We start from the raw sequence: 14,766 nt of genomic DNA, 5'->3' as shown, positions 1-14,766 counted from the left end.
AACTGTGATTCATCCCGCAAGGGAGAAGCTGTTTCTGATCAATTCACTCCCTCTCTATTCCAGCTACTGCATAAAGGGCATAAAAATGCTATAATAGAAGACAAAAACAGGAACTCCTTTTACTTCTATGATCCAAGGATAAGTGTTTTATCAATATTAAAGACCTGTGTGTTTAGCTGGACTTCAGCCATTTTTAAATTTTAAAGGTTGGATCAGAATAAGTTACATACTTTTTACACTTTCATATCCTATTTAATGTAAGACCAGTTATGCCGGATTTTGTTTTTGTTGTGGTACAATCCAAAAATCTTCGCATTTGGGGTAAGACCGTATGTGAAATGACTGTTGGGGTGTGTGTGTGGATGATGTTCATTAGTTCCGGGACATTTTAGTCATTTTTACTTACTTTTACTATATTCAAATACTATTCTATAAAGCTACAACTACACCCTTGGTAGGAAAAGAGGCCAAGTAGAGAAGTAACAAATTTAGCCAAGAAGGGAAACCATTGAATAGACCTGCTGTAAAGGGGTTGAGAATTACATCTACATCAAGTTTTGTGCTATACTGTACCTGGACTACCGTATCTGCTCTATGTAAAGGCAATCTATTTTTCAACTCCGTACTGAGACTAGCAACTTAAGAATGATTAATGATTAAGAATGATTAATAATAATAATCAGTTCCGACTGTTGCTTAAAAAGGTTTTCCAGACACCGTAATTGGTACATTAGCTCGTTTGTGACATCCATATATGTAACATAGCTCTGTCAGTGGTCGTTTGGCAACTCTAAAATGGCTACCACGGACAGGGTTCGTGCAAGCCAGTCTGCTTACCAGATCTCGGTGGTTGCCCTGGCCTTCACCCTCTAACCAGTGTACAGTGATCTGGATTTAAACAGGGGTCCTTGGGCTGGGGCCACGGAATAATCTGCTCCACGGTTGTGCAGCCCTGCAGGTAGCTGGGCCAGAACCAAAAGGGCAGGAAAAGTATGAAATCCAAAGATGCAAAAATAGTCAATAATAGAAGCTGACATAAAAAACGGGAAACAAACACACTATACTAGAGCTGAACTAAAGGGCTGAACCAGAGAAGCATAAGACTATATCTGGCAGCTTCCAGCAGTAAACTGGAAGTTTAAGTAGGGTGTGGTGTTCTCCAGTTGGGTGGAGCAGCGAGCTGATAACTCCAGCTGGACAGCACACCCTAATCTTAGTGCCTGGGCAGAACCTGCATTGTCCAGAGCTTCTGGTTCCAATGTCTGTTTTATCGCCTGCACCACCCATAGAATGAATACAGTGGTACCTGGTGACAGAAGCAGACGTCGCAGGCGCAGGTCCTGGTGGAGATGTGACAATATGTCAGCAGTCATTTCTGGAAGTTCAACAGTTCCTGTTGTATACTTCAGCTTTCAGCAGAATTATTTAGCACTCAAACATTGTAGGGGAATAAGCTGTGGTAAAGGAGCAATAGACAAATCACTGAAAACCTGATTTTTAACAATCTAGGGCCCATTATTACTAAATGCTGTGTGGTTTTTTCGTTTGTTTGTTTTTCAGCATTAAAAACCCATTTTAAAGCTATTTCACTCTCAAAACTGGGGAGGTTAAAACGTAAGAGTTGAATAATGTTTTTGAAAATATGGATAAATATCAAAAACAATAAAGAAATTGATAAAACAAGAATGTAAATGTGAGCCAATAGTGATATAGCCCTGACAGATATAGTTAATAATGTTTATTAAAATATTTATTAAAATAATTGCAATTTGATGTATGAGCAATCCCTATGAAACAAACAGAATGTGTCCTTATGGCTTCTGCTCTGTATACAGAACACCTCTCCTAAAATGTTTAATCTAGTAAATAATCTTGTTCCCTATAAAATCACAATTCTAGAGCATCTTTTGTTCTCTGCGCTTTACCGTTCCTATGTTCTTCCTACTAGAAATGTATGAATGAATTGACAACTGGGTGTCTCTGACACTACCGACACTGTTGAACAGGGGATGTTAATGCTCAGTTGTCAATATATTCTTAACTATTCACGACCAATATGAATTATTTCATGTGAAGTGCAAGTATTTGCTAAAACACTGAAGAGAAATGAGGATCGACTATGGACATAGTGCGCAATATACTTTGTCATTTTTTTTTTTAAGATTTGTTTCTAGTAAAAAAAAAAAATGCTTAAAAAAATACTTTTTAATCATTTCTGAGTGTGACTTAAAATGAAATGTCACTTATGGTTCTGACAGCTGTTCTATTGACGATGTGTTTTATAATGTGCTACCAGAACTCTGTAAAAAGATTAATTTCCCAATCCTGGCAAACTGTTTTGCCTGAGTTGCGAATATTTCTCTTTCCTGTAACAAACTATTATAAACAAACTGAATCTGCTTCATTCCCGAAGCTGGGCTTAGTTTAGATAAGATGGAACTTTTCCTGTTTACTAGCACGTAACCCACGCTGAGGTGCAGATACAGAGAAGGCATGAAGGTCCCCAGCTGAGTTATTTTCACCGCCCTTAGACTAGACATCTATTTACTTGATACTGTACATTTTTAAGAACAGCATAGATTTAATTACACAGCTTCCAGAAAGATTGTGTTTTTCTTTTTCCTCAGCTGCCATCAATCTCTCTTGCAAAATCGTATAAAAAATGCCAATAGTAACAGATTCACAGGAGACTAAATTCTGGGCAAGTTAAAGTGTCCATCAAGTGAATGTATCAGCTGTTGAGTTGACTGTTCCTGTCCTAACCATTGTACATAAATATATCATGGCTGCCCGACACTTGATCTGAAGGCAGTAACACGATACTAAGGCTGAAAAGACACTTCATCTGGTCTAGTGTATATTAGACTGAGATTCCCACTCTCACGTCTATTTAGGAAAGTAGTAGAAGTGAAGAAGGTATGTATATCGCTACATACCATACAGTGATCTGATCCTGGCGTTGACGTTCATTCTCACTTATAGCTTTCAGTGTGTGTAATAAATAAATTAACAAAAAATTATATATAATTTTTTTTTAATTGTCTTTTAATCTTCCTGTGTTCCATCTATGCCTCTGGGCTTCTCTCCTGCCAGTAGCATATGCTTGTCTCAAAGATGAAGCCATGCCCCTTTTAAGTAGTACACATGGGGCAGTACAGCTAACCTGAGAATGGTTTATTAAAGGAAACCTGTCATGTGAAAAAAACATTATTAACATGCAGACATGGGGTCAATGGTGTGCTGCCGCCCTTGAGTCCTGGCTACCCGGGGGGGGGGGGGAGTAAACTTTACTCCTCCCGGCAGCCTTTGGCTTTGGGATCGTGCAGACGGCCGTAGAGTCTCTCATCCAAGAGAATTGGGCTGATTATGCAAATAAAACTCTGATCAAACTCAAATCAGAGTGTGAGTATAGTGTGACACGATTCGCTCAGAGCACACTGAGGAAAAGATGGAGAAAAAAATTTCTCCATCTCCATTGTGCACATTGAACTGCACTGATATGTCATCCGAGTGCAGTCTCAGGTTTTCCATGCACTCATTGACTTGCATAGCTGAGTGCAATTCGAATATTGGATCAAACTCTGGCATGCCGCCATTTTTTTTCTTTTTTTTTTTTTTCTCCTACAAATCAGATGTGCACGGCCCCATAGACTAACATTGGTCTGAGTGCTATCCGATGTTTTGTCAGATTGCACTCAGACTGATAATACGGCCGTCTGCACCCACCATTTCAGTCCTAGAGGTGTGGCTTCAGTTACACAAAAATTCTTTGCTTTTTTTTCATTGCAGTAGAAAAGGGTTGACAATTTTTAAAGAGTATATTTTCATGTTGAACTGGACACACAATGTAATATTGGCTGCAGAGCGAAATAAAACATTTTTTGTGTTTGTGTTTTTTTTGTTTTGTTTTGTTTTTTAAAGTTTGCTTTTTTCGTTGTGGAGATATTGTCAAAGTATTTGGCACCTAATGACCTAATGAATTAACACCCACTTAACTTTAGTTAAGTCTATCAGATAGTTTGCACTGGGGGGATGCACTTCTCTCCCTCTATAAGTTTCTATTTGATAACACTCACTTGGACTTAGCAATCAAAGTATTTGGTACCTAATCGGTTAACTTTGGTTAATATCTCCAGAATGGCCTGTGTGAAACTCAACATGAAAAATTTTGTGAAAGGTCCTCGAAGTAATTTAGTTAATTTTTACTTATGGATTTTGGGTCAGGCAATTCTAGAATGAATAGTTTATTTTCAATATTCCCCTATAGTGGTAGTTGTTGAGCCGGTGTTCCTTCCCGCTGCCCGCACGTCTGGCCATGGACAGGAGACTATCAGATGTGTGGGTGGAGTGGTAACACTGCCCATTGACCATATCTGCTAACTGTATTTCCTACATCTGTTGTTTCTTCTCAGAAGTGGCAGTGTATAGAAGATATGTCTGGAAAACTGCGAATTCATAAGTGTAAAGGATCCACAGATGTTTTATCACTAAGGAAGAGAACACGAAGCATAAATTCAAGGGGCTATGGAAGCAAACACAAAGACTGTATCTGTCCAGATACGGATTATAGAACAAGTAAAAACCAGAGAAAAAAACAAAGGATTTTCTTGAGAGCTTCCAACTCCAAAAGTAAGTAACCAGGTGACTTCAAGTCAATAATCCCATCCAAATTTCTATCATAGTAGGATCCACTTAGAGAAGTATTTTATCGACTCCAAATAAAGAAATCTTTAGAGGGATTGTCCAGGCTTGGTGTTCAAGTCACTTTGTGACTGCAGACTTGTGAATCTTCACACTGTGCACACTGCGCGCTGTCATGATTCTCCAGCGCCGGGAGTGAGTAGGATGCGATTTGCATAGATGCGATCACGTGCCGACTAGATGGGCGTGGCATCGCTCAATGCAATGCAAGTATATTAAGTGAGGCTGGACATGTCTAGTTGGAATATGGCCGGATGTACGCAATCTGCATACTTGCAGTCGCATGAGCGCTCCTGCTGCCAGAGAATCCTGAGAGCGCACTGTGAGGATTCGCAAGTCTGCAGTCGCAAAGAGTGACTGTAGACTTGAACCCCAAGCTTGGACATCCCCTTTAACATGTAACCATAATATCGAACAGTAACTGATATTACTCTACCTGATCATCTACTGAGCTGCACCATGCACATGTCCACAATGACTATCCTCGCAGCCTATACTGCCCTATTAAGGTATATTCCAACAGAGGTTGTTGTTTTTTTTTTTGAGACTGATAAATCCACGTCAGGAATGTACTGTTTTTTTGATTTTCAGACCTGATGCAGTGTTTTAAGTTTATTTTTTCCACACAAGGTTGGAGAAGATTCCATGAGGAGTCCACATCAAATACATGACATGCAATTTCATTTCTTTTTTTTTTTTTAGTGGCAAGGTTTTCAAAATTTTGTTTTAAAAAAATACTTGCAAATAAACTTGAAGTATGAACAAGGGCTGTGGAGTCGATAAGCCAAACCTCCGACTCCTCAATTTCCCTGACTCTGACTCCACAGCACTGCCTCACTACTGAGCGTGTACATAAAGTGCAGCACTGCCTCACTACTGAGCGTGTACATAAAGTGCAGCACTGCCTCACTACTGAGCGTGTACATAAAGTGCAGCACTGCCTCACTACTGAGCGTGTACATAAAGTGCAGCACTGCCTCACTACTGAGCGTGTACATAAAGTGCAGCACTGCCTCACTACTGAGCGTGTACATAAAGTGCAGCACTGCCTCACTACTGAGCGTGTACATAAAGTGCAGCACTGCCTCACTACTGAGCGTGTACATAAAGTGCAGCACTGCCTCACTACTGAGCGTGTACATAAAGTGCAGCACTGCCTCACTACTGAGCGTGTACATAAAGTGCAGCACTGCCTCACTACTGAGCGTGTACATAAAGTGCAGCACTGCCTCACTACTGAGCGTGTACATAAAGTGCAGCACTGCCTCACTACTGAGCGTGTACATAAAGTGCAGCACTGCCTCACTACTGAGCGTGTACATAAAGTGCAGCACTGCCTCACTACTGAGCGTGTACATAAAGTGCAGCACTGCCTCACTACTGAGCGTGTACATAAAGTGCAGCACTGCCTCACTACTGAGCGTGTACATAAAGTGCAGCACTGCCTCACTACTGAGCGTGTACATAAAGTGCAGCACTGCCTCACTACTGAGCGTGTACATAAAGTGCAGCACTGCCTCACTACTGAGCGTGTACATAAAGTGCAGCACTGCCTCACTACTGAGCGTGTACATAAAGTGCAGCACTGCCTCACTACTGAGCGTGTACATAAAGTGCAGCACTGCCTCACTACTGAGCGTGTACATAAAGTGCAGCACTGCCTCACTACTGAGCGTGTACATAAAGTGCAGCACTGCCTCACTACTGAGCGTGTACATAAAGTGCAGCACTGCCTCACTACTGAGCGTGTACATAAAGTGCAGCACTGCCTCACTACTGAGCGTGTACATAAAGTGCAGCACTGCCTCACTACTGAGCGTGTACATAAAGTGCAGCACTGCCTCACTACTGAGCGTGTACATAAAGTGCAGCACTGCCTCACTACTGAGCGTGTACATAAAGTGCAGCACTGCCTCACTACTGAGCGTGTACATAAAGTGCAGCACTGCCTCACTACTGAGCGTGTACATAAAGTGCAGCACTGCCTCACTACTGAGCGTGTACATAAAGTGCAGCACAGATTCATCTCAACTAAAAGCTGAGATCTTTAAATCAGGAACACAACAGACATTTATAGGACATTTCACAACTTTCCCAAATTCTTGTGAAAACATTTACAGCACATCCTGCATTGTACTACTGTACCCAATTTATTATATATTTTCGGAGTCGGCCCATTTTATACCAACTATGACTCCACCAAAATGAACACCGACTCCACAACCCTTGTATGAACAACATTGTGGATTTAATATAGAAATCAATAGGTAGAGTACTTGCATTATTATTATTTATATATTTTTATGTGGATTTTACACTAGAGCCCAATTCATAATTTGCGGGGGTTTTATCACTTTTTTTAGAGCAGTTTTTAGCACAAAATTCTTAAAAATGGCGCATGTTGGGCTCTTCAATTTAGCACACAATAAGTAATCCTTTTTCTGTGTTTTTCCTATTTTTTGTTGTGCCTTTTTTTACAGCAAAAAAAAGTCATACGGACCATTAAAATATTGCAAGAAACTCTAACATTTTGGAAAAAATTCTGGAGTACAAAAAATAAAAAAAATCAGTCCTAGGGAATACTGTGGTACACTTGTGCAAAATGTTTGACCTTTTAAAAAGTTAATAATAATGAATCTGCTGCAAACCTCTGGATTTAAGAAAATACAACAACCAAAAAGAAATATGCCCACAACGGCGAACAGAGAAAAAAAACAGACAAATAAGTAGCAGATAGACTTCAAAATAGGCGCAACTTAAAAGAAAAATGTGGGGCACAAAAATATGTCCCTTAAAAATAGAAAAACTAGACAAAACATATGAGTTAATGCAATAATGAATTGGGCCCTAAATTCCCTCACCTGCTCTATAGCTGAAGCCTATTAATTCACTCGTAAGTTAACACTTTTTTTCTGTTAAAATTGAGATTCCCGACCTGAACATCTTTGGGTTTTAAATGATTTTTTACAGATGTAGGAGTGTGAAAATATGCCTGATTTGTATTTCCTCTTAGTCTTATTTTTAATACCAAATCCTAAAAGTTTATTTTTCCATAAATCCTGTGAAAACGTGATCTAAAGTTGTAGAATTTGGTTACATAATACCCTAATTCATCTTAGTCTCTGAAACTCCATAATCGCCACTCTGCTAAAGTCTGTGACTTAAAATAATTAAATCTGGAATTAATGAAGGAATACGCCAAGCGCCAGAGTATGATTAAGCAGTAGTGGCCCCTAGTGGATTTTTAGGAAATGGCATAAAAAAAACCTTTTGATCATTCTAATTTATGTCTAAGGACTTATAGGTAGCAGAATAGCTGCCATATCAATAAAGGTTGATTTTTACTTATGGTTTACATGAAAATTAGACTTTCACTAATGCAATGTTTGTCTTCTTTTTATAGCCAATACCATAAATCACTGTGGTACCTGTGTTTTATTGAGGCTATTTTGTAATTAGTATTATTGGCCCTTGTGATGAAAAGGGCACTGAAGGGGACAAAGGTCAATGTGCTTAATGAAAGGGCAGCAGATGTTCTGGGTTAGAAAGTATACAGCGGGATTGTATGAAGCTGGTAATATCCTACAGCAAACCATTTTGTTTCACTAAAGGCTAAAAGAGATACATGTTGTTGTACTTATTTCTTTTTTTATTTTGCAAAATTGTGAATAGTTCAGCCAAATAGCAAAAAAAGAGAATAAATTGCTCAATACCATCCTTTGAAAACAAATTTCCTTTTTCTCTTCTTTGCTTCATTATTTTTATCACATGTTAAGATAGATATATTTGATTTCCCCTTACTATATACCACAAAGGCAAAGCAGTGTTGATGCTCTTATTGTTGGGCAACATGTATAAAATTTCAGCGCTCCTTTTCGGCAGCAGCGCAGACCTCTCAAATGGACGTGTATTTAGCTATTGAATGACCACTATTGGTAACATTTCCATTGTGCACTTCAAGCTTTTTTTCTTTTAGGGTCACCTCTGATTTTTCTCAGTAATAACATTTCAGACAATGGTATTGTACATTCCTAGCAAGAGTACAGCCGTTTTGCTCTGGACAGTATTTAAAGGGGTTTTCCAGCCTTAGGGTACAAGTCTGCTATCACTGTATGTAACTGCAGACTTGTGAATCCTCACAGCACGCTCACTGCACACTGTAACATTCTCTGGTGCGAGCGCCTGGATGCAGCAGGCTTGTGATTGTAAGTATGTGATATGCATGCATGCGGTCACGTGCTAACTAGGCTTGTGCGGCCTTGCTCAATGTAAGTGTATTGGGTGTGGCTGGACATGTCTAGTAGGCACTTGACCGCATGTATGCACATCAGTCACTTGACCACCCGCTCCCAGCATCGGTGAATCCTCACAGCACGCAGGGAGGGCGCTGTTAAGATTAACAAGTCTGCAGTCACATAGAATGAGTGCTGACTTGTACCCTAAGGTCGGACAACCCCTTTAACTTGGTCTTCACTCTGCAACAAGGGATAAAAAGCTGCAATTATAATTGGACAGATGAATTTTATGGGACCTAGCCTTAACACTTTTTTTTTCTCTCTTTGCCTTGGGTATTTAATTCTCAATCTCACACTAATGTACTACTTGTGTAATCTTATAGTGTCGTATGAATGCACTTATTCTTCTTGGCCTACATTTATTTTAATGGTGGGTGCAACATGGCTATTAAATAAGATATTTTCACACATAAATATACTATGTTAATCGCTACTTCTGTCAAACACATATAGCACATAAAAAAATTAAATTTACTTTCTGAAATGTTGTTGCACCCTGCAGAATTCAACCCTCGTTTTGTTCACACACGTCAAGCACGTTCTTTGGCTGTTGAGTTTGAAGGAGAGATTTATGATATAAGTTTAGATGATGAGGATAATGGGCAGGCTTCAAGAACCAAAAGACATTACACCTCTGAAGAGGAAGAAGAGGAGAACGAGGATGAAGACGAGGAGGATGAAGACACTTTCACAACCCCAAATGAAGATGATGTAATGGTGGCTGATGGGGTGATTGAAACTAGTCATTCGGCATCTGTTCGAGTCACTCACAAGTAACTATTTTTTTATTTTTGTTATTATATGGATAGTTTTAATCAATTTTTATTCTGCAATTAGTGTGACAATTTATACTAGAAAACCCCCAATTTTTTTGTTTTAATGATCTGATTCAGTATTTTTGCGTATGAAGTTTTTAAATGCTGCCAGGATTCACTGAGAAAGCCAATGTACTACATTTCACACCCACAGAGTGATTGATTGACAGTTTTTCTTGTATATCAACACCTATATGAGAAGCTGTCAATCACTGAGTGTGGGTGAGGAGGCTGAAGAAAGGCTTTTGCAGCATTCTAAATTTTTTAGTAAAACGTTTTTAAATCAATTCATAGAAAGCTTTATAGCCACTAACTCCGCATACTTTCAACTATTTTATGCTTCTTTCAGATAAGATAGCACTAGAGTCCTGATAGTGTCAGTTACAGTGGATGTAAAAAGTCTATACACCCTTGTTAAAATGCCATTTTTGTTGTGTAAAAAATCATACCAAGAAGAATAATCTCAGAACTTTTTTCACCTTTAATGTCACCCATAATAATTTGTAAAAATTCCTTGAGGAATAAACTGAAATATTTTTTGTTTAAAAAAAAAAAATAATAACTAAAATAATGTGGTTGCATAAATTAAAAAAGTATTCGTTTGACAGCATTCAGTCTTTTTTGAGTCGATCAGCATGGCACATCTAGAATTGGTACTTTTTGTTCACTCTTCCTTACAGTAGCGCTCCAAGTCCATCAGATTGCGAGGGCATCTACTGTGTACAGTGGCCACAGATTTTCAATTGGATTCCGGTCTGGGCTTTTGCTGGGCCATTCTAAAATGTTGATCTTCTTCTGGTGAAGCCATTTTTTCTTTAATTTTTTGGTATGCTTAGGTTTGTTGTCATGCTAAAAGGTGAAATTCCTCTTAATCGTCAGATTTTTAGTAGAGACCTGAAGGCTTTAATGAAAAATTGACTATTTGGAACTATTCATAATTCTTTCCACTTTGACTAAAGCCCCAGATCCAGGGGCCAAAAAGCAGCCCAAAGCATAATGCTGCCTCCGCCATGCTTCTCTGTGGGTTTAGTGTTCTTCTGGTGATGCGCAGTGTTGACTTTGCGCAAAACATAACTTTTGAAATTATGGCAAAAAAAAATCATCCTTGGACTTATAAGACCAGAACATGTTTTCCAACATGCTTTTGACAGACTTGATTATAGATTTTGATAAAACACAACTGGGCTTGGATGTTTTTCATTGTTAGAAAAGGCTTCTGTGTTGCTACATTACCCACTTTTTATCAATTTTTGAGCGACGTCCAGTTCTAGGGTAATGTCACTGTTGTGCTAAATTTAGGCCATTTCTTGATGACCATCTTCACAATGTTTCATGGTTTATCTAATGCCTTGGAAAAAAAATTATACCCTTCTTCTGACTGATAACTTTCAGCAGTGAGATCCATTTGCTGTGTTGTAAGCTGTTTACAGACCATGGGTTTTGCTGGAAAATAAGACTAAGAAAATGTCAGGCAAATCCTGCTAGAACAGCTAAACTTTATATGGAGTTAATCAGCATCACTTTAAATGATGTTAACTGTGTACCTACTACTATTTAAAGGGAATCTATCAGTAGGATCATCCCTCCTAAGCCATCTATATGAACACGCAGGATGTAGGAAGCTGAATAAAATGACACTATGATATTTGCAATCTGATGAATTATTCCAGAGAAATCCTCATTTTCCTTACATGTGCTGTTCAGGACTATGGGCCGGACATAGATCTCCCTGAGAATCTGCCTCCAGAGCTTCTTATTCATGAAGGGGGAGTTACCAGTGTGATGTGTGATGGCCGCTCTCTGCTCTCCTGATCTCACTGCAGAGCTGTGTGTGATTATACCTGACACATCTGCAGGTTCCTCTCAGCTTCAGCCTCCAGCTCACAGGCAGACGCTTATAATATTGTTACAATACAGCAGAGCTCAGAGAGCTGCAAAAAATGTGTTTGTAAGGAGACAAAGTTCATTTCTACGTTTTTATATTAATTACTTGTCTCACTGGTAACTCCCCTTTCTCAGGGAGATCTATGTCCGCCCCATAGCCTGGAACAGCTCATTTACATATGAGAAAAATGTGGATTTCTCTGAAATAAAACATCAGATATCAAGGTGTCATATTATTCAGCTTCCTGTGTCCTACATGCCTGTATAGAAGGCTTAGAGGGATTGATCCGACTGACAGATTCCCTTCAACATGAGTTTAAATGTGATTGGCTAATTCGGAACCATAAACTATAAGAGGGTGTTCACACTTATGCAACTACATTATTTTAGTTTTTGTTATTTTTATTTTTCCCAAAATAAATTACTATTTTAGTTTGTTTCTCAATGGATTTGTACAGATTATTGGTGACTTTTTTTTTAAAGGTGGAAAATGCTCTGAAATGATGATTCTTGGTATGATTTTGTTATTTGACAAAAACTTGTCATTTTAACGGGGTTGTTTTATACTTTTTCTCTCCACGGTTTTTCAGTTTATTACACTTTTATATAGGGTCTTGAAGGGGTTTCCAAGAACAAAAGGGGTGGAAGTGATAAAAAATAAAAGATCTATGACCCACACCACAGGATAAATTCCCTTCATGCCAGCTCTGCAGCAACACAGTAAATACAAACCTGCAAGTATTGGCTATGACATCCCTCACTGCCCATATGACTGCTGCCCCCAATCACTAGTGTCAGCAGTGTTCTCATGTGACTTCTGGAGCCAATTGCTGGCCTCAGCAGTGCATCGCTATGGCCTGTGATTGGCTGATACGAGTTGTGGTTTACTTCTGCCACATGATGGTGATGGGTGTCATCATCACTGCACAGTAAAAAGGCCAACTGGGAGGAGCAACACTGAAATGCAGAGGATGTAACTAGTGAGTAATGGATCTTTTATGTCGTTTCTACCATCCTCCACCTCCTTCTGGCTCAATTTCTAGTTATGGAAAATCCAAAACTAATAACGTTAATGATTTTGAAATCCGGAGTTAATTTAAAAGTGGCATTCTTCACACTATTCTTCATCAATCTCTGTTTGGTGAATTTGGCTCATGATGTGGCTTACTACCGGGAATGAGGATTTTGTTCTTAGTCATAAATGTGTGAAGAATGAATCCATGCTCTTAGCATTTGATTCATGATTCACTTTGACGAAACAGCTGTGGATTTTTGGTCACTAGCCGAAGTTAGTCCAGCAAATTTCAAGGCAATATGTAGCACAACTGAGCTTAAAGATCACTGATCTAGAGTTTTTTTAGGGAGTAGGAAGCAGGTTGGATAATTAAAGTACAACAGTTAAAACTTCTGCTAGTGCTGAAAGTGAATCGACCTTGTGTTCATGATGTTGAACATACAGATGATCCCATTAGCAAATACAAGAATCAAGGCTAGTGCAGAAGTAATCATAGAATCATAGAATCATAGAATCATAGAATGGTAGAGTTGGAAGGGACCTCCTGGGTCATCTGGTCCAACCCCCTGCTCAAAGCAGGATTCACTAGATCATCTCAGACAGATGTCTGTCCAGCCTCTGTTTGAAGACGTCCATTGAAGGGGAACTCACCACCTCTCGTGGCAGCCTGTTCCACTCATTGATCACCCTAACTGTCAAAAAGTTTTTTCTAATATCTAATCTGTGTCTCCTCCCATTTAGTTTCATCCCATTGCTTCTAGTCTTTCCTTGTGCAAATGAGAATAAAGATGATCCTTCTACAATGTGACAGCCCTTGACATATTTGTAGACAGCTATTAAGTCTCCTCTAAGTCTTCTTTTTTGCAAGCTAAACATTCCCAAATCCTGCAACCGTTCCTCATAGGACATGGTTTGCAGACCAGTCACCATTCTGGTCGCTCTTCTCTGAACTTGCTCCAGTTTGTCTATGTCTTTTTTAAAATGTGGTGCCCAAAACTGTACACAGTATTCCAGATGAGGTCTGACCAAAGAGGAGTAAAGACCGATAATGACTTCACGTGATCTAGACTGTATGCTTCTGTTAATACATCCCAGAATTGTATTTGCCTTTTTTGCTGCTGCATCACACTGTTGACTCATGTTCAGTCTATGATCTATTAGTATACCTAAGTCTTTTTCACATGTACTGTTGCTTAGCTCTATTCCTCCCATTCTGTATATGCTTTTTTCATTTTTATTGCCCAGATGTAGTACTTTGCATTTTTCCCTGTTAAAAACCATTCTGATGGTTGCTGCCCACTGCTCCAGTTTATTTAGGTCTTTTTGAATCCTCTCTCTCTCTTCTCTAGTATTAGCTATCCCTCCTCGCTTTGTGTCATCAGCAAATTTCATCAGTTTACCCTCAATTCCTTCATCTAAATCATTGATAAAGATGTTGAACAATACAGGTCCCAGGACGGAGCCCTGTGGTACCCCACTTGAGACATTCATCCAGCTGGATGTGAAGCCATTTACAACCACCCTTTGAGTCCGATCACTAAGCCAGTTATGAATCCACCTAACAGTTGCCTGGTCCATTGCATACTTGGTCATTTTTTCAATAAGGATGGTGTGAGATACTTTGTCAAATGCTTTGCTGAAGTATAGATATACTATATCTACAGCATTTCCCTGATTCACCCAGTCAGTGATTCTGTCATAGAAGGAAATTAAGTTAGTCTGACATGACTTGTTAGTTACAAACCCATGCTGACTCTGGTTAATCACTTCATTCTTATCCATGTACTTACATACATGTTTAATAATTTGTTCAAAGATCTTTCCTGGTATAGAAGTCAGACTCACCGGCCTATAGTTCCCTGGGTCCACCTTCTTCCCCTTTTTGAAGATAGGAACAACATTTGCTCTTCTCCAGTCTTCTGGGACTTCTCCTGTTCTCCAAGAATTTTCAAAGATTATGGAGAGTGGTTCTAAAATTTCTTCTACGATCTCCTTCAGTACTCTGGGGTGTAATTCATCTGGACCTGGAGACTTGAACTCATTTATGTTAGCTAAA

General features: G+C 39.2%; 1 protein-coding gene across 2 annotated transcripts in view; it reads left to right on the top strand.

Moving 5' to 3' along the window:
- The window catches only part of SULF1 (sulfatase 1), a 157,711-nt gene that overhangs the window by 127,180 nt on the left and 15,765 nt on the right, over positions 1 to 14,766 (top strand). For both annotated transcript variants that reach the window (XM_073679419.1, XM_073679420.1), the window contains exons 12-13: positions 4,413 to 4,629; positions 9,499 to 9,769. In XM_073679419.1, coding sequence (XP_073535520.1) covers positions 4,413 to 4,629; positions 9,499 to 9,769 — 488 coding nt within the window. The remainder of the gene's footprint in view (positions 1 to 4,412; positions 4,630 to 9,498; positions 9,770 to 14,766) is intronic.

Source organism: Phyllobates terribilis, unplaced genomic scaffold (assembly GCF_046119375.1).
Source record: "Phyllobates terribilis strain yellow unplaced genomic scaffold, ASM4611937v1 Scaffold_4__5_contigs__length_816908805, whole genome shotgun sequence".
NCBI lineage: Eukaryota > Metazoa > Chordata > Amphibia > Anura > Dendrobatidae > Phyllobates > Phyllobates terribilis.
Note: the sequence above shows the minus strand (reverse complement) of the source record. Positions and strands in the feature narration are given on the sequence as shown.